General features: G+C 42.0%; 1 protein-coding gene across 8 annotated transcripts in view; it reads right to left on the bottom strand.

Annotated features, from left to right (window-relative positions):
• LOC124564247 overlaps positions 1-20858 on the bottom strand; it is a 116568-nt gene that overhangs the window by 60741 nt on the left and 34969 nt on the right. For 7 of the 8 annotated variants that reach the window (XM_047131001.1, XM_047131006.1, XM_047131000.1 and 4 more), the window contains exons 2-3: positions 20515-20830; positions 5840-6041 (exon numbers count right to left, since the gene is read on the bottom strand). In XM_047131001.1, coding sequence (XP_046986957.1) covers positions 5840-6041; positions 20515-20732 — 420 coding nt within the window. In that variant the 5' untranslated portion in view covers positions 20733-20830. Of the gene's footprint in view, positions 1-5839; positions 6042-20514; positions 20831-20858 lie in introns of those variants that run through there. The other variant, XM_047131003.1, reaches the window with a different exon arrangement.

The raw sequence follows: 20858 nt of genomic DNA, 5'->3' as shown, positions 1-20858 counted from the left end.
CTTTCCAGCTCAAGTGTTGATCAATGTACATGCCCAAAAATTTTGTACAGCAGACTTTCTGTCTGTCTTATTACATAAAACCACTGTTGCACCCTCTTCACAACTTTTTCAGCTGTACTGAATAAGGATTTGCTGTCATCACTTATAATTATGCTTGTATCATCTGCAAATAACATAATTTTTGATGATCTGTTCGGCCTTTCAATGTCATTTATATAGATTAGGAATAATAGGGGGCCACTATCTTATGCGTATCCTCATTTTTGAATAATGGTTTAACCTTAGAAATTTTCAGCCTTTTGGGGAACTCACCTTCACTGAATGATAAATTGACAATATCTACCAGTGGTTCCAAGATTTGTGAGCCGACTTTTTCTATTATTGTCACTGACACTTCATCCAGTCCTGCAGACATTTTAGATTTCATACTGTTAATTACTTTCAATATTTCATATGTATTAGTGGGACTTCTTATCATGCTACTGACTACTTTTGGTGCTGTTGTTTGGTAAGGCTCTTGCTTAATTTGTCAGGTACACTTAGAAAGTAGTTGTTAATGTAATTGGGCAAGACTTCCTTCTTTATTTCAATGTTATCACTAGATTTAAGTACAATATCCTGGTCTTTAGAGCTTTTTCCTATTTCTCTTTTAACAATTTCCCATGTGGTCCTTGATTTATTGTCTGACTTCCTTATTAGTCTATCATTACTTAATACTTTTGCTAGATTAATTATCCTTCTATATGCCTTTTTGTAGTTACTAACATATTTTTTTAAAAGTAATGTCGGTATTGGTTTTCATTTCAGTGTTTAGTCTTTTCATAGTCTTGGAAGAGTTTTTAATGCCAGACGTGAACCAAGAATTTGTGTGTGTATGGCTAGATGAGTTGATTTTAACTAATCTTTTTGAAAAGCACATCTCAAAATCTGTCATGAAAAGAGAGAGAGCATCTGTATCAGTTTGTGACAATACTTCTGCCCTAGATTGGTTAGTCAGTGTGATACCAAACTGGTTGCAGTTTTCGGGAGAGAAAATTCTCTTATACATGTGATGTACTGTTTTTGTATGTATTGGAACTGTGAGCACTTTAATAATAAGTGCATTATGATCAGATATTCCTAGGTCAATATTCAAAACTTCTGTATCTGGGCTTTCTATATTTGAAATTATATTATCTATGAAACTTTTTTGAAGTGTTTGTTACCCTTGCAGGACTGTTTATGTTAGAATATAGGTTGAAACTATGTGAAATATTGAGGAATTTAATTTTAAATGAACTACCTACCAACATATTGACATTAAAGTCCCCACATACAATTACTGATGTCTTCTCATCATGTAAGAAGCTCAGCAGTTCTTGAGTCTACTTAAAAAATTTCTGGGTCATCACATGGTGATCTATACACTGACATGACTGTTATTTTCCTATTTTTTACACTCATTTGCACTGCTGTTGCCTCAAAATGTTTTTCTATGCTCAGCAGTTCAGCTTTGGGTCTGTTTTTCACTTTAATATCTGATTTTACATAAATGCAGACACCCCCATTCTTGGCTTCCTTCCTATAAAAATGATCAACCAAGGTATATGGGGAAATATTAATGTATTCTAATTCATAATTTTTGCACCAGTGCTCTTGATTACAAATGCAATCAACACAATATTCACTGGCCTCAATCTCGAGATCTAGAATTTTATTTTTGAGACATTGTATATTAAGGCTAAGTAATTTTAAGATGTTGCAACTTGGTTGAGAGGACCTCTTCCTTGTATTGTCCAGTGTCAACGGTTTCTTCATATTGAGGCTGGGTACCAAAAATCCTTTAGGGACAGAGGTTTCGTGCATCTCGTCTTTCTTTCTTCTGTATGTGTCGCAACTTTGATGCGACTCGCTGGCCGTAAGCACATTTCTTGCTAGTGATGCTGCTGTATAGTCTGTAGCTGTTTCTGATACTGTTGGAGCTGTTGTGGAGGCTTTATTTGCCTCAGCTACTTTTGTGGCAAGTGAAGATTCTAGTGCTGGATCTGTTGCCGGTGAATTAGTTTCATTTTTATGTTAGAGAATTTCAGTTGCTGTGATGGGTGGTGGTAGTGGTATGGTACAGATATTCTTGTCTTCAACTGCTAACACTGCATTAAGTATTTCTCGACTAATGAATGCTTTTCCAAGTTTATTTCTGTGTAGCTGGTAAAATGACTTCTTTCTGAAGACGGTACATTCACATGTGTGGCATTCGGGAAGCTTCGGCATATTTTTTCAAATTTTCTATTAGTAACAGCGATTTCTTTGTTGACACAAGATTTTTACATCAGATTGTATCTTTGTGGTATACTTGCAGTATAGAAGTTCACATTTGTAATTTTCTGTAGAGTGCTTCTTAGTGCTCTTGTGGGAAGTTTACCCTCATTCCTATAAATGTCATTAGCACCCCCAATTATTAAACAGTTTCTTCTGGGCTCCAAAAAATGCTCACAGTGTTTTAGAATTTCACTCAAGGGAGCCCCTGGTTTTGTCATTCCACTAACTTTAAACACAGTTTGCGTGTTACACATGATACCAGCTAAGCCCTCTCCATGACTGTCTGAGAGCATGTAAATATCTTCTTTGTTCTTCTTACTTGTGTTCGTCACGTTCTCACAATACGTATGTTCACTGAAAATTATAGTACCGGTACTTCCTCGCTCGTTATTACAAGACTTTGTACTCGACTGGTTTTTAAACTCTGCATTTGGTGAAAGTACTTTGTTTCTTTCGCTATTTTCACATCTTTTAGACTCGTCACAGGTTTTTTGCCACTGGGAGACTGAAGTTTTTCTCGTTACGGTTAACACGAGGGAACTTTTTAGGCCATATGAAGTTATCATTTGGCCCATTTACAAAAGTGTCACTACACTCTGAATTGACTCCTATCACTTTTTCAAGCTTTGTACATACAGTTTGGCTGACAAGATCGTATTTTAATGAAGCAGTCACACAGCCTTCTCGATATTCCTTTCGCAAAAACAATAAATCACGATAACTACAGTGCACATTCCCACAGTCGCAAGTCGCATTTCTTTCTTCTAAAGTATTTAAACATTGTCGACGGATCCATTTTTGGGACCGTGGGCATAATTTAACACCATTTCTCACCTTCTTACTACATTTTACACACACAGGATTTAAAAACTCTAATTTTCCGCGGATCTGTCGAGTAGTACGTCTATACGCGGCGCCACCATCTCAGTACGTAGATGGTGATGGAAGAAAATACGGAACAGGTCTCACATCTCGGTTTTTTTTTTACACAGATACGAGCTAGAGGCGTAGGGTAGGGAGCAGAGGCCGTCTAGGGACGGACGAGGATATCGCATACGTTCGGTGGACAGCGGAATACCAGCTTGGGAGGGATAGTGGGCAAGATGTTCCTCAGCTCGGGGCACGGCGAGAGGTAGCCGAAACCCCGGCAGAGAATGCGATTCAGTTGCTCCGGTCGTGGGCAGCACCGAGTCACGAGAAGAACGGTCCTCTGCGGTCGGACAGTGGGACTCCGGAAGGTGGCGGCTGACCGGAGAAATAAGGCACGGGATATCTGTTTCTGCACGAGGTCGGTCCGTGAAGGCGTCAGCGGGAGGCACTGCTCGTCACTACAGATGCGACGGCCGGGAGTGGCTGGGCTGTTCAAAGGGGACAGGGGTTTCTCTGTACGGAACGGGTGTCAGCTGTGCCTAAGTGGAGGTACTGCTCGTGGCCGGTAAGTTCCGTGTGGACAGAGGTGCCGAAGTAGCAGCGCTCGAGGTGGAGGACAATATCGAGGAAGGTGGCTTGTCGGGTTGAGGAGTACCAGATGAAAGTCGGTCAGGGTGACAGGAAGGAGGTTGTAGATCTGGAATTTTTCAGGTGTAGCATTCAGTATTGGCTACGCTGTGGGCATCGGGAATGTTAGTGTAATGGGAGGGGGCACCAATAGTGACGAGCAGGCACCGTGCAGTAAAGGAACTATGGAGAGTCTGAGGAGAAAATGGTCGGTGTCTTTAAGATAGGAGTGTAGGTTGTAAGTAATAGGCTGAGGGTGTTGGTCTACAACAGCAGAGATTCTCTCAGTGGGGGCACAGTAACGGTGGGTGGTTCAGTTCGTGGAGCATATAGAAAGTAGGAGTGCAGTGAGTGGGGGAGTGGTGGGGGGGGGGGGGGGGTCGTCGGAGGAGGAGGAGGAGGAGGAGGAGGAGGAGGGAGGAGGGAGGAGGAGGAGCAGGAGGAGGGAGGGAGGGAGGGAGGGAGGGAGGGAGGGAGGGAGGGAGGGAGGGAGGGAGGGGGAGGGGGAGGGAGAGGGAGGAGGGAGAGAGAGAGAGAGAGAGAGAGAGAGAGAGAGAGAGAGAGAGAGAGAGAGAGAGAGAGAGAGAGAGAGACAGACTCTGGGGAGAGGTTGTGCAAGATTTTAGGAGAGTCTGGAGACCCTGCTAGATTTCTAGAACAGGGTCAATGTGGCACGGTTTGTGGATGGACAAATCAGACAGCTGGTGGAGCCCTTCTGCCACGTAATCCTTGCAGTTCAAAGCCACAGTGGTGGAGCCTTTGTCAGCAGGTAGGCTTGCAAGGTCAGGATCAGTTTTTACATGGTGGATTGAGTTCTTTCTCCAGATGGAAAGTTAGTTTACACGTCGAGGGATTTGGGGAATGACGGTGAGGCGAGGTCCGAGCTTAAGAAATTCTGGGAAGTTAACAGGGGGTGAGTTGGGGGCAATGGGAGGGAACTGAGTCGGCCAGGTCCGACATTAGTCTTTGGTCGAGTCTGGTGGGTAGGGTCGGTAGCAAACAATTTTTTCCACTGCAGAGACCAGGAGAAGGAGAGAAGTTCCTTAAAAAGTCCAGCAGGACTGAACTTTGGAACCAGGCAAGAGGTAAGTCCTTCAGAAAGGACTTTCTGGGGCTAAGTCTTTTGGAGGAAAGATCACGACTGTGTTTCGGGTCTATTTAGGTTCTGAATTCCGGACGGTGGTGGAAGGGAGTTTTTGAGGGTGGGGTAAAAGTACAACATTAGCAAGGCAGGGTTTATCAGCTATGAGGCGACGTGTGGGAGGTTCGGAGGCTTTTGTAGAGGTGGTACAGAGTTGCCGAGCGTGCTGTCCGACACGACATTCTTCATTTTAATGACTGCTTCACAGCCTGTGCCACTTGGTTCCTTCCTACCACCACCAGCTTTTTCTGAACTGCACAGCTGGGAACTCTCGCAATATATCCTATGTTCTCGTAACTCTCCTCGCCACAACCTCTGTCGATAATTGTCTTTAACCCACCTATCCTATTCTCTGTCCCCACTCCAGCACTACACAGCCTTCGATTCCACCAATGCACCCACAGTCCTTTTACTTCTCTCCTTTCCCGCACCCCCCTCTCCCCAACTCCCCGCTCTCTGTCTAACACCCCGGCTGCACCTAGCTGCCCTACCATCTCCCCTCCTCATTCCTGTATGTTCCCACAAGCAGCACTTTAGTGTCCCCCACCTCTACGTGCTATCCCTCCCATCCAGTCTCATCCTCACCCCCTCTACCCAGATTGTTTCTCCCATTACATGCAGTTGCTCACAATCTGGCCTCGGCAGCCTGAGACAGTGGGCATGTATGTGAGTTCTATTTGCATGCGTGCGTGTGCGGTGTGTGTGTGTGTGTGTGTGTGTGTGTGTGTGTGTGTGTAATCCAGAAGGAGGCCTTTCAGCTGTAAGTTTACTTGTTCAGCACTTTTTGTTTTATCTGAGACTCAGCATCTCCGTTATACGGTGAATAGCAATCTATCAATAGCAATCTTGTCATTACTCAATCCCGGATTTCCCATCTTTTAATAAAAAGAATGTAACACTTACCGAATAGCCGAGCTTCTGGGCGGCGTGCAGGCGGAGATCTGCGAGTCTCCGGCATTTGTCGCAGAGCACGTCGATGACGTGGGGGCTGACGGCGCACCACATGTGTACTTTACGCAGGTTTCGGGCACTGCGGAAGATACGCATCGCCTCCCGCTCGGTCCTGCCGCTCTTACAGTTCTCCGAGTTGCAGTGCCTCGAGACCCTGTGGAATAGCAATATGTCGACAGTTCACTCCTGAATAGTATCTCCGACTGGCAGGACAGAGAATTTGTCAACACACTGTGGCAGTCTATTTTAGCACCCACAATCAAAGTGCTGTCCCGTGCGAAACCAGAAATTAACAGATAGGAAAACCAAACAATAACAAACACAAGCACAAAAATAGGGGGGGTAGGGGGGCATATCAGCACAAATGTTAACTTTCAAAACCAGTGGTTCTGATGTTGATGGGAAGGAAGGATCATTAATAGTAGTAATTTCACCTTTATAAGGCATCCATGGGGAAGAAATAAAAACTTTGAGGTTCCTGATGACATTGTAATTCTGTCAGAGACAGCAAAGGACTTGGGAGAGCAGTTGAACAGAATGGACAGTGTCTTGAAAGGATAGTATAAGATGAACATCAACAAAAGCAAAATGAGGATAATGGAATGTAGTCGAAATAAGTTGGGTGATGCTGAGAGAATTAGATCAGGAAATAAGACACTTAAATTAGTGAAGGAGTTTTACTATTTGGGGAGCAAAATAACTGATGATGGTCGAAGTAGAGAGGATATAAAATGTAGACTGGCAATGGCAACGAAAGCGTTTCTGAAGAAGAAAAAATTTGTTAACATCGAGTGTAGATTTAAGTGTCAGGAAGTCGTTTCTGAAAGTATTTGTATGGAGTGCAGCCATGTATAGAAGTGAAACATGGACAACAAATAGTTTGGACAAGAAGAGAATAGAAGCTTTCGAAATGTGGTGCTACAGAAGAATGCTGAAGATTAGATGGGTAGATGACATAACTAATGAGGAGGTATTGAATAGAATTGGGGAGAAGAGGAGCTTATGGCACAACTTGACTAGAAGAAGGGATCGGTTGGTAGGACATGTTCTGAGACATCGAGGGATCACCAATTTAGTATTGGAGGGCAGTGTGGAGGGTAAAAATCGTAGAGGGAGACCAAGAGATGAATACATTAAGCAGATTCAGAAGGATGTAGGCTGCAGTAGGTACTGGGAGATGAAGCAGCTTGCACAGGATAGAGTAGCATGGAGAGCTGCATCAAACCAGTCTCACGACTGAAGACCACAACAACAACAACAAGGCATTTATGAGGTCTGTATCTTGGCTGAGGGTCTCCCTGGGTATTTGTCAGGATTATTGTGTGCATCGGGTCCACGAAGTACAGAAATATGCGAACTACAAGTTATTAGCCATCACCACTTTATTTCTATGAAAACATTTATAATAACGTGCTTGCTACACCGACCTGTCATAACATGTGACCTCCTATCATGAACAAATATAGATTTGTCAATACTTCATTGTGAGTTGAGAAAGACACGATTCTGCATCAGAACCACGCGCATCGGCAACTGTTGTGCCTTTGGAGGCAGCCAGTGACGCGACACAACTCCTGTGCATGTGTGTGTGTGTGTGTGTGTGTGTGGGGGGGGGGGGGGGGGGGGGGCTGCAATGTGAGAATAAAAGTGCTGAAAACCAAAGCGTAGGTTGAAATGACTGAAGGTTGTTAGACAAGGAGACATTATAATCTCCATCATTCTTTCCGAGCCATTTTGGACACGGCTTATTGAACTGAGTAGGTTTGACTTAACAAGTCTACGTAAGTTTTGTAAAGAAAATACACATTAATGCAATTGATATCTCACAAGTTATCTGGTACAGATTAAAAATGTGGTGTAACAGTTCTTAATAGCAATGCTAAAACAGATGGATCAGAAGTCCAACAAGCACATAAAGGCACAACTGTCAAGAATAAAAGGTAAAGGAACGCTAAACCATATTAAATGTTGATAGCACTTGAGATACATAGACTTCCAAAATTAGACTGTATAATGATAAGCATTTTAATGAATAGGAACGATTACTGCTGGAACACTACTACTACTAGTAGTAGTAGTAGTAGTCAAACAAAAGAAGCAAGGGAGATTAGCATTTAACCTACTGTCGACAATGAGGCCACTAGAGATGGAGCTGAAATTCAAATACAGTTTTTATTTTCCTTTGTGCATAGCACAAATTTTTGGAGACTGTCTACTAAAGTTTTTTCTTTCATTTTTGTACTTATTTTACAAGAACCTTCTACAAAGTCAATTATAAGTAACAGGCACAAACAACAACATCAGCTACAAATTTTATACTTTTGTTTTTAAACAAAATTCTAACTATCTTATTTGTTTTTATTGACAATCACCTGTGATTATGCGCGTCATGGGTATATCAGATGCAGAATCTGCCAGTTGTCCACTGTGAACTAATTCCAGTGGTGATACAGTTGTCATGACAAGACAAAGATCATGTGTAGCAATAATTGTTTCTGTATATGTGTACTAAGAATAGACTAATTTCACTGTCAATTTAGCCATATGTATCTGCTTTTTCTTATGTTGAAAAATTTCATATATGAGACAGGTCAAGTAAACTATAATAAAACACGATCTCTCTTTCGCATTATTGTTCTTAGAGTTAACGTGTATCACTGTTTCTTATTAACAATACATAAATGAATTTTTCTTTAAAAAGTAAGTGGAGATGAGCCTTTCAACATAATTAATTATTCTGAGACTGTTTAATGAAAACGTGTTGGACTGTTATTGCAGTTTTATGTAATTTGGTATTTAAGTACTGTTGCTGCCGAGAAAGTTTCAGCAAGACCAAAATGTGCTTTTAATTTATTGTCATTTGTTATTTTTTCTTTTTTCAGTTTGTGTGGTTTTGTTGCTCTGAATGAATTTTCAACCTCAAGCACAGTGTGCACCAATTTGAAATCTAATGGCAGATTAAAAGTGTGTGGCTGACCAAGACTCGAACCTGCCAGGAAGTTGCTTATCAGTGTACACTCCACAGTAGAATCAAAATTCATTGCAGAAACTACGTTTTAGGCAACAGCTGAGCCATTTCTGGGTACGATCATTTCTTTAGGGAGTGTCGAGACTGCGAGGAATGTGACAGAACTTGTGTAAAGTTTCGAAGGTAGGAGATGAGGAACTGGTAGAAGTAAAGTTGTGAGCACAGGTCGTGAGTCGTGCTTGGATTGTTCAGTAGGCAGAACACTTGCCCGTGAAAGGTAATGTACCACTCCAGCACACAGCTGTAACTTAACAGGGAGTCGCAGTAGTATTATAATTACATTCTGTACACTACAACTGCAAACTACAGACTGATTCGAGTTGATTTGTATATAATTTTGAGAGTGAACAATATACTTAGTAAGTTTAATGCTTTGAGTTACAATAGTAAATATGAGAATTGAGGAGGTTATCTGTATAAAAAACTGAATTCTCAACTACATTACAAGCATTTTAGTCATGATGCATACAAGTGGCTAAGAGGTCTGTCAAGATCACAGTACAGGACCGTCATCATTACCGGGCGATTGTAACACAAACTGTTAATGTTCTATACTTTTGTTGTTGCAGTAAAAGTAGTACTATTTGGGTGCAACTGACACTTTGCAAAGTGCTCATACACTTTTTTGATTTCACCGAATGCTGTTTTTCAGATACTACTGCTGCCGAGTGGGTGCTGTTCGACATGCAACTGATTGGAAACAGATTTGCGCAGAAAAACGGAGTTACACTAATTCTGCTACACGGAAAGAGCAACTCGCACGAATATTCGAACTTAGGCTCGTGAATTGACAATTAATGCTATACGGTGTCACTGTCCACTGCGCAAAGTGGTACCGAAATTTATAGATTCTAAGACTACGTATTTCTTCTCGGATGTTAGGTTTTATACCTAATATCCTAGCAACTGTCACCTTTTTTGCAATCTCCTTTGCTCGGATTCGCACAGTTGAAAATGTGAAGAGGTTACAATTACAGAAGCAGGACAACGCAAAGAAATGTGTCGGTTGGTCGGTAAGGATCGAGGGACTCATGGCGATGTATCAGACTGGGGTTGCCACAAGTTTCCCTGAGTGAAATTCCCTGATTTCCAGACAAGTTTTAGCATTTTCCCTGACAAATTTTGAGATTTCAAGGGTGAAAATTAAGACGTAAGTTGACAATCTGTCTTTGTAGCTATGGTACAAGAAACAATAGTGTAAACTAGGAAATATCTTTAAAAAAACCTTGCAAGCAGATGGCATTTCCTGATGTGAGCAAAAATCTTTAGTACTAACCTCAACATCTTTTGTAATGAACTGTTTTTAGATGGAGAAAGCAAGCCACACGGTATGCGTGTTTCATTAAAACCACTGATATTAATTTATTTCAAATAAATGAAACATTTTTGGTGACAAAAATACGCATTTCCTTGGAGTTAAAAGAGATTTAAAATACCTTCACCAATTTCATAAATAACCTCAGAAAAAAGTAGGCCTCTTGAAAGAAGTGTGTAAGATGGGGATGAACTGTGTAAACCAGCTCTGTCGGTGGCTGCCAATAAAAGGTTGGTTCTACTATGTTTGATATCGTGTTACATCTATTATTTTATTTATTTATTTATTGTTCTGTGGGACCAAATTAAGGAGAAGTCTCCATGGTCATGGAACGAGTCAATACATAAAATTATAACACGATATTAGAAACAGATAAAATGAAATATAAAGAAAAACATATTCAGGTGACAAGTCGTAAGTTTAAATGAAGAAAATCAACAATGTAACACTGGAATTTGCTTAATTTTTTAGCTCTTCCAGGAGCTCCTCGACAGAATAGAAGGAGTGAGCCATGAGGAAACTCTTCAGTTTAGACTTAAAAGAGTCTGGGCTACTGCTAAGATTTTTGAGTTCTTGTGGTAGCTTATTGAAAATGGATGCAGCAGAATACTGCACTCCTTTCTGCACAAGAGTCAAGGAAAAGTGCATTCTACATGCAGATTTGATTTCTGCCTAGTATTAACTGAGTGAAAGCTGCTAACTCTTGGGAATAGGCTAATATTGCTAACAACAAACGACATTAAAGAAAATATATACTGTGAGGGCAATATCAGAATTCCCAGATTTCTGAATAGGGGTCGACAAGAGGTTCTCGAACTTACACCACACATAGCTCGAACAGCCCGTTTTTGAGCCAAAAATACCCTTTTTGAATCAGAAGAATTACCCCAAAAAATAATACCATACGACATAAGCATATGAAAATATGCTAAGTAGACTACTTTTCGTGCTGAACTGTCACTTATTTCAGATACTGTTCTAATGGTAAATAAAGCAGCATTTAGCTTCTGAACAAGATCCTGGACATGGGCTTTCCACAACAGCTTACTATCTATCCGAACGCCTAGGAATTTGAACTGTTCCGTCTCGCTTATAATATGCCCATTCTGTCTGATCAAAATATCGGTTCTTGTTGAATTGTGAGTTAGAAACTGTAAAAACTGAGTCTTACTGTGATTCAGCATCAAATTATTTTCCACAAGCCACGAACTTATTTCATGAACTACATTATTTGTTACTGTTTCAATATTACACACAAGATCCTCCACTATCAAGCTGGTGTCATCAGCAAACAGAAATATTTTTGAATCACCTGTAATACTAGAAGGCATATCATTTATATAAATAGCTGTGGCCCCAGCACCGACCCTTGGGGAACGCCCCACTTAACAGTGTCCCATTGGGACTGAACATCACTGCCACTCTCAATATTGCGGAGAATTACCTTCTCCATTCTGTTCTTAAAGTAATGTTGTTGTTGTTGTGGTCTTCAGTCCTGAGACTGGTTTGATGCAGCTCTCCATGCTACTCTATCCTGTGCAAGCTTTTTCATCTCCCAGTACCTACTGCAACTTACATCCTTCTGAATCATCACAAGAGGCGAACCAATTGTAAGCTACTCCCCTTACTCCATAATGGTCCAACTTCTGCAGTAATATTTTGTGGTCAACACAGTCAAAAGCCTTCATTAAATCAAAGAGAACACCTATCGTTCGCAACCTTTTATTTAATCCGTCCAAAACCTCACAGAGAAAAGAGAATATAGCATTTTCTGTTGTTAAACCATTTCTAAAACCAAACTGAACATTTGACAGCAAATTATGTGAATTTAAATGCTCCAGTAACCTTGTATATACAACCTTCTCGATAACTTTAGCAAACACCGATGGCATAGAAATAGGTCTAAAATTGTCAACATTATCAATGTCTCCCTTTTTATAAAGTGGCTTCACTACCGAGTACTTTAATCGGTCAGGAAACCGACCACTCCTAAAGGAAAAGTTACAGATATGGCTGAGAACTGGGCTAACATACATAGAACAATACTTCAGTATTCTGCTAGATACCCCGTCATATCCATGAGAGTTCTTGGTCTTTAGTGATTTAATTATTAACTCAATCTCCCTCTTGTCAGTATCATGGAGGAGCATTTCAGGTAACAGTCTCGGAACACTTTTTTCTAAGAGCGCTATATGATTCCCTGTTGGGACTAGGTTTCTATTTAGTTCACCTGCTATATTCAGAAAGTGATTATTAAATACTGTACATATATGCGACTTATCAGTAACACGGACATTCCCACTACGCACTGATTCTATATCCTCGACCTGTCTCTGCAGACCAGCAACTTCCTTTACGACTGACCATATGGTTTTAATTTTATCCTGAGACTTAGCTATTCTATCTGCATACCACATACTTTTTGCCTTCCTAATAACATTTTTAAGCACCTTACAATACTGTTTGTAATGGGCTGCTGCATTTAGATTTTGACTGTTTCTAACGTTTTGATGTAATTGCCACTTTGTTCTACAAGATATTCTTATCCCTCTAGTCAGCCACCCAGGCTGCCTGTTTGTGCTAGTACCCTGTTTTAAACGTTCTAACAGAAAGCAACTTTCAAAGAGCATGAGAAAAGTCTTGAGAGGAGCATTATATTTATCGTCTACTGTATCAGCACTATAAACATCTTGCCACTCTTGTTCCTTTATAAGGTTTACAAAGGTCTCTACAGCAACTGGATCAGCTTTCCTGAACAGCTGATGACTATATTTAACACATGTTGCAGCATAAAAATCTTTTAAAGTTAAAATTTGCGCATCATGATCTGAAAGGCCATTCACCTTTTTGCTAACAGAATGCCCTTCTAGTAATGAGGAATGAACAAAAATGTTGTCTATGGTTGTTCTACTGTTCCCTTGCACTCTCGTTGGAAAGAATACGGTTTGCATAACATTATATGAATTAAAGAGGTCTACCAACATCCTCTTCCTTGCACAATCACTTATACAATTAATATTGAAGTCACCACATATAACTAACTTTTTGTATTTCCTATAAAGTGAACCAAGAACCTCTTCTAGCTTTAGCAAAAATGTTGTGAAATCGGAGTCTGAGGATCTATAAATAACAACAGTTACAAGTTTAGCTCCATTAAATTTAACCACACCTGCACAACATTCAAACACATTTTCAGTGCAGTACTTTGACACATCAATTGACTCAAATGGGATGCCGTTTTTCACATACATGGCTACTCCCCCACACTGCAAAGAGCTCCTCGAAAAGCAGCCAGCCAACCTGTATCCTGGTAAAGGAAGCCTCTGAATTATCTCCTTATTTAAGAAGTGTTCAGATATACCAATAATTTCAGAGTCAACATCTATAAGCAGTTCACTAACTTTATCTCTAATACCTTGTATATTTTGATGAAATATACTAATTCCCTTATTACTCGGATACCTAAGCTTTGTCAAAAGTGATTCCCTTGTTAGAGAAACTTCCCTTAAGCAGGAATACCTATCAGCTGACTTCAATCTAAAAAAGGTGCAGCTCTAACACCCACTACTGCAGGAATTTTCCCACGAGTGATCCCACCAACCCCACCTATGCTGTCACGTATAAGCTTTGCCAACCTCCCCTTCCCATACCTGTTGAGGTGCAGGCCATGTCTAGTGAGTATTATGTGACTTTTCTTTTGACAAATACATGAGTACATAGTGCACAAGCTGCCAGCAACCAACACAATTTTTCTGATATATAAACTACTTTTGAAGTGCCAAAATGTACTAGAACAAATAAAATGTCTATAAAATGCCGCACTGTGCAACGTACTTGTGGTGAGACAGTCACAATTCCTGAAATCCATTGCCCACGGCCTCTGGTCTGCTGAGGAGCACCGCAGACCTGGGTCCGAGGATAAACCGTGAAAATCTGCTGCATCGCACCACACACAAGCAGATCCGGCCTGCAGGCAGATCAGTGGGACTAGATCAGACAGGCAGGGCCTGCACATTAGTGGAAACTGAACAGCAGGCCAGACACATTACAGATACTCGCAGAAACGGCCTGCAGTTTTAGGTCGTCACGGAAATCCACTCGTGTGGCCAGCTATTCAGAGTCACAGACAGCGCGTCGACGAAATGAGGCCACGGTGCTCGATCCGTACGAATACTCCGAGAATCGATAATAATGAGGATAGGTAGCGAGTCACCGTAAAGACGATCGCTGAACCAGAACGGGCACGTAGAAAAGACAATCACACTCTCACAACTAAATTTTCAGCCACAGCCAAACAAGAGCACACACGCATTCACACAATCACTAAGACGCAACTCACGTACGCAGGGCTGCCAGCTCTGGCCACTGCGTCTACAGTCTCTCAGAATCAGATCCGAACAAACCACTCCCCACACCTCCACGCCTCTCGTCGGCAGCTGCTAGGCTGGCGGCAAGAAGTGTCGGCAGCACCGACTGCGAACTGATGGGAACGGTAGGAAGGGGAGAAGAGAAGCAGCAGCAATGAGGGAGTAGGGAAGAGGCACACGTGCTCAGCGACGGTGCACGACACATCAGTAAACAAACCATTTCACATACCGAGACAAAAATGAGTATTTCTAGTGTTTTTTCAAATTTCCCCAATTTCCTTGACGTGTTTAAAATTCCCCGATATTCCCCAATTTCCAGAGCCTGTGGCGACCTTGCAGACATTCTGTCACAGCTGAGAATTAATTTAAAGAGAGGTAAATGTCTACGGGTTGGGCAGATACAAAATTATAAGAGCATACAAGGACTCTCCCCACACCCATTTGTGGAGGCAGAAACTTCACTCCTATCCGATCCCCACCGACCACATAATGGGCTCACCAAGTTACAGAGGAAGAAGATGACCTAGCCAGGACATTCAAAATAGCAAAAGCCATAAATCTATAAACGTAATGAACATCAGATGGGCTGGCGACAAGAAAATAAGGTGAGAGTAACAGTGACGTCAAGAGGTGGGTGGGCGCGGGCGAGTGTCGCTCGGGGCTCGGCGTGTGGCGGGAGTCTTCCCTCCCTCAGCTGCCCCTCTCCGGAGAGTCGAAGTCTTAAAGAGGGGAACAGCACCCACTATCTTGGGGGAAGCGTGAAACCCTATTAAGCAGATACTCTGTCAACAGCTAGTACGGAGGGTAAGAAATAATGAAGGTCTCGGCTACAATGGAGTGTTGCCCCTAAAACACAAAATAGGGTATGGCAGAAAAAAGGGCAAACCACACCTGAAAGTGATTAAAACAGAGTAGGAGAGGTATGACCGTGGCAGCTGATAGAGATGGTGGTGTTGACAATCCCACAGAACCAGTCAAACCATCCCACACCATCCCAAAAGCACTTCAAAACCACCGTACGCTGTCCACCAACATTAGAGGTGAACAATCCGGAAGACTGTGCTACGTAGGATAGGAGATTCATTACAGCGGTACAGCAGCAGTCTCCTTGATAGTGTAGAGTTTGTTAAAAGGGACAGTAGCTCACCAGATGTTCTGTTTCTGAGTGAACACAGGTCTGCAGATCTCCACACACTACTGTCTACGTGAATGTCGGGTGGGTAATCGCTTCTCCAGCCAAACAGGCAGCCGGTTCATTCCCTGGACTCGGGACCCGGAGACAGACAACTGAGCAGGCACTGCAACCGAGGTCACGGAAAAGATCGTAAACAGTAGGTGACGAAAGTAACATCGGTCAATAGCACGGAGACTGCTCACTGGGTCACTACAAATTAAGATCTCATCAACAGAAGTCTGTTTTATAAAACTTAAAGCTCTGTTAATGACTATCAGCTCTGCAGTAAAAACACTAGATGTTCCTGGTAGCAATTTTCTTTTTTAAAAAAAAGGGTTAGCAGGAGGCGTAAAGCATATCCTGCCTTACTCGGGGTTTCAGAGCTACTACCATCCTGATACTCCTGATGAACTGACAAAAACAGACATTGAAAGATAACAGGGATGATGCAGGTTGGTCTCAATTCGTGGTCTGGGTGCTAACGGAGGGGGCAGAACACAGTGTGCACATTCTGAGCAAGTTACGTGGGGGACCTCCAGGTGCATTCCGACTGTTAATCACCCCCGAGGGTGGGTGGATCGGTGCCCCTTATCCGAGAAGAATCCGATAAGTTGGACAATTAGGAAAACATTCGAGTGCGATTGCGTAAGTGAGCTGGAGTTGGTACTGTGAGAAACGGAGAGGTAAGTTCTCTGCTTCAGCAAAGACTTTAAGCAGAACTGACCTGCTTATTGTAGTTCTTTCCTCAGTAGCATCATCACTCTTTTATCAGTGAAGTTGAAAGTCCAAATGAGTGAGGGATGGTGTTTACTCAAAAATGTACATATAATCTAGATTGCATTAACACACATACATGCATTCTTCACTAAGTTCAACTGTTAAGAACAGTGACCCGTTTATCAATTACAAAAACTTACTAGCCCACAAAACCAGATCGACATCTACAATAACAGTGGTGAAGTTAATTGTTTGACTGTGGTACAAAATACAGTCAGTATTTACACAAAAAAGTCACAGTTCCTTTTTAACACTACCCTGTAGTAATTTATTACAGAAATGATTTCACTTCGGTAGTTCAATCCAGTCCATAACGAGCTTCAGTATTCAACAATCGGTAGTTTTGATGACCGTAACATTTCCTACCATTTTTCAATCACAACACAGTTTAGTAAAGATGTTCATTAATTTAGGCTACAGAAATCACTCAAAAATTATTAAGCATCCAAGTCTTGAGCTTTGCTGTTGTCAGTGGACATATTTTTGCTCGCCGAACACATGTAGTAGTGGCACAAATTGACACTGGGAGTGCTCCCGACATAGGTCTTACTCGTGAGCTTTCAAACGACCGACTGCCAATTCTGGGTGAAGTCTGACTCTTTGTAGACTGGCACAAGAACAAACTGCTATTTTGGAGGCTACATTGTGGTTTAAAAATGGCTAGGTTGGATTTTTCTGATTTTCTTATATTACAAGAACTAATATGATTTTGGCTCACAGAAAATGTTGCTGGTCAGAAATTCAGAAAAATACTTGGGTGCTATTACTTTCACACAATGTAGATCCCTTATTTCATGCATCAGTGCCCTACTGCAAATTAGGGTAAATTATATGAAATTATTAATTATTAAATCAATTAATCAATACTGCATATCATTTTATACACAAAAATAAGTAGTCAAAAGTCATAATCTAACAGTAGCTATGATGAAATTTGTAATGGAAGACGGGGCTGCTGATGTATTTGAATGTCAACTGTCTTGTCACTGGTAATTTAAAGTACTTTCCATAAAAGTCAGAATGCTCAGCATTCTGTTGGTATGGGTCATTAAATTAAATTGTGCCGATTAGCTCACCAAGTTTCACACGTATCGAACTATGGTGTTAACCCCAATCGATTGTAATACTTAATCAACACCTTCCACAGCCAAACTGATGCCACCAATGCAATCAGCGTAGTGAGAAGAAAAACTAAACGACAAAGCTAAATGGAGAAAGCCCAGTTACACCTCTGCAAAAGCAATACATGTGCCATATATGACTTACAAAACAGTACTGGAAACATGGTAGAAAATTATAGGAAAGAAAAAAAATTTGCTATCAGCAGATATTCAAAACTTAGCAGATGGGAGAGGAGAACCATGCTATATCACAGAGTGTCAAAGGAAGTAGTCTCAATGAAGTGGTCTCAATGAAGTGGTCTCAATGAAGTGGTCTCAATGAAGTGGTCTGATGATGATGATGATGATGATGATGATTGGTGTGTGGGGCACTCAACTGCGTGGTCATCAGCACCCGCACGAAGTCCCAATTTTTACACAACCCAATCTAGCCACAATCACAAATGATGATGATGATGATGATGATGATGATGAAGAAGAAATGATGAGGACAACACAAACACCCAACCCCGGGCAGAGAAAATCCCCAACCGGTCCGGGCATCGAACCCGGGACACTGGAGCCCAGAGGCAGCCACTATACGACGAGCTGTGGACTGCTGCCAGTGACTCGACTTATTCCACGATGACAGACTCGGTGCAGTCATTTCAAATTTGAAGGTACCCCTGAAGCATAAACCTGGTGACCACCATCCAGTTAGGTCAAAACTGTGGCCCGGTACGTACGGAGTTAGGCCGAATAGGATGATTCGCTCCCCGAGAGGTGTGGGCGAGGAAGTGGAGAGGTTTAAGCTTACGCGTGCGGGCGACTCTTTAGTTAACAAATATGGGACAGCTGTGTCAGCCTTTTATCAAAGAGGAAGCCCAAAAATTGAGACTGTGCAACAACATCCCGGCACTAAGTACACAAGTCGAGTTCTGGGTCCAGACGGACTGCGGTAGGACGACACAAATGCGTGTCTCACATTTTTGTCGAAGAGAATTGGAGGTCGCGGGAAAGGGTCCAAGTGGAGGCTCCGTGGATACACCTTGAAATTGTTGTTTGGTGAAGGCTACAGACTGGGAGCTGTTACAAATGCAAAAGTTGAAACAATGTGAGTGTGACGAGAGGTACGACAGGTTGTGAAATGCATGGAGCCCTGCCATTTTTTTGGACCCGTGCACTCTGAGTGGTGTACCGACTGTAACACGAAAAAATCAGTGGAGTAAAAGCCGACAAAAATCAGTAGGGCGTCTTGAAAGCCCCTGTCATTTAGGTTAAGTAAAATGTGATCATGCTGGGCAGTGTTGTATGCCTCATGGAGATAAAAAAGGCTTCAATGAGATTTCACCATTTAGAAACACCCCATCAGATTGCTGTTTCCAACCTAACCACACGGTTAATTGAGGATTGTTCCTCCTGGAAACTGGGGGACAAAAGGCCCAGTGATTCGAGAAACCAGAACAACCGTCGGGCCACCATCTTTTCGAGCAGTTTTCAGAGCACACTGATGAGGTTTAATCGGTCAGTAGCTGTCAATGGATGTCTGGATTTTGCCTGGTTTAAGGATAGGGATACTATCTTGACCCTGAAAAGCAAAAATACTTTCTGGCCAGGTTTGAGTAACATTCACATGTTGGATGATGAACTGAACCAGGGCCTGAGGCCACACTGTTTGATGCGTCAAGAGCCTGAAAGAGTTCCTGATCAGAGAAAAGTTCATTATATAATCAATCATGACCAGGGGGGGGGGGGGGGGGATAGGGAGGTGTCTTCAACATGTCTTATGTATTTTTTTTAAAAGAAAGAAAGAGAGAGATGGGGAGAGAGAGAGAGAGAGAGAGAGAGAGAGAGAGAGAGAGAGAGAGAGAGAGAGCTATATTGCTATGTTGTGGGATTCATATGAATGGTTCAAATCTTATCTTTGTAACAGGCACCAAATGGCAAAGATACAGGGAGAGTTTACTCATCAGAATACCAAAGAGTCGGATACGGGGTGCCACAAGACTCCCTGCTGGCACCACAGCTGTTCTTAATATTTATAAATGGCATGCCAAGCCATGTATCAGCAGCAGGTACAATATTGTTTGCTGGTGACACCAATCTGTCTGTTAAAGCTATGAATGATGCTGGCCTTCAGAAGACAGTCACAGTAGCGCAGAAAGATGAAATGTATTGTTTATGGATAACATTTTAATTGTGAATGACAAAGAAAGAGTTTCGGTAGACTTCAGACATAAAACAAACTAGGAGCCACATAACAACAGAACTTGGGCAGTGTAAGATAAAGAAAACCCGTGTCACTAAATTTTTAGGAGTACGGATAGATGAAAATGTAATGTGGGGAAAACATACAGAAATGTTTCTTGCATTAAACATGTAAGTACACCACTGGCCCTATCGTAGACTTTTACGCCAGAGCACAATAGGAACTGGTGGTGGGCAGAAAGATATTTAATCGGCAGAGAGAGTCACTGATCTTTGGAATCTTTTGAAACTCCGTCAGGGAAAAATGAGCGCAAGAAAAAAAATGAATGGGTACATTCTCGCAAGGGGTAGAAAAGAAAGGTAAAAATATGGCGTATACCCTGGTTCACAAACAGAACAGGGTACAAGACTAACGAAGAAGTAAAAGAAGACAGTTTATTACTAGCACCTGTGCACCAAATGACACTATCCAATTTAGCTAACACACTCAATCTAACAAATATACCAAAATCAAATAGGTCTTAGCTCCTTTACAGGATTCTAAAAGTGGAACTCATTTTGAATACAAAAGCAGAATGATCTAAGTTGTGCCGACAGTGTGCTCACATCCAAAGTTCCCACGTCAGTTTTACAATGTTACAGCCAGCAGGTTACTTACCCGACATGGTATTCCTTGTCAGCCCACAACCTCAAATCTCGCGACAGCTTTCTCCAACGACGGCACACTTTCCATACCACGTCCACTAGCTCAGTGAAAGACAAGTGAGAGAAGATCTTTATCAGTATCTCCTCAGGCAAGTCGTCAATGCTCGTACGCCACACTGCAGCGCCTTCTCCCGCGTGGCACAGTCCACTGTGCTCAGACACTGAAGCCATTTCACTGTCGAGCCTGCAGTCGGACTACGGTGAGGTGGAAGGCGCCAGGGGAGGTGACGAGCTGTCGAGTGGACGTCTGTCAGATATGCTTGCAGACACTGCAAAAAAACATAAACAGCATTGCAA

This window comes from Schistocerca americana, unplaced genomic scaffold (genome assembly GCF_021461395.2).
Source record: "Schistocerca americana isolate TAMUIC-IGC-003095 unplaced genomic scaffold, iqSchAmer2.1 HiC_scaffold_13, whole genome shotgun sequence".
Taxonomy (NCBI): Eukaryota; Metazoa; Arthropoda; class Insecta; order Orthoptera; family Acrididae; genus Schistocerca; species Schistocerca americana.
This window is presented reverse-complemented; position numbering and strand designations above follow the sequence as displayed.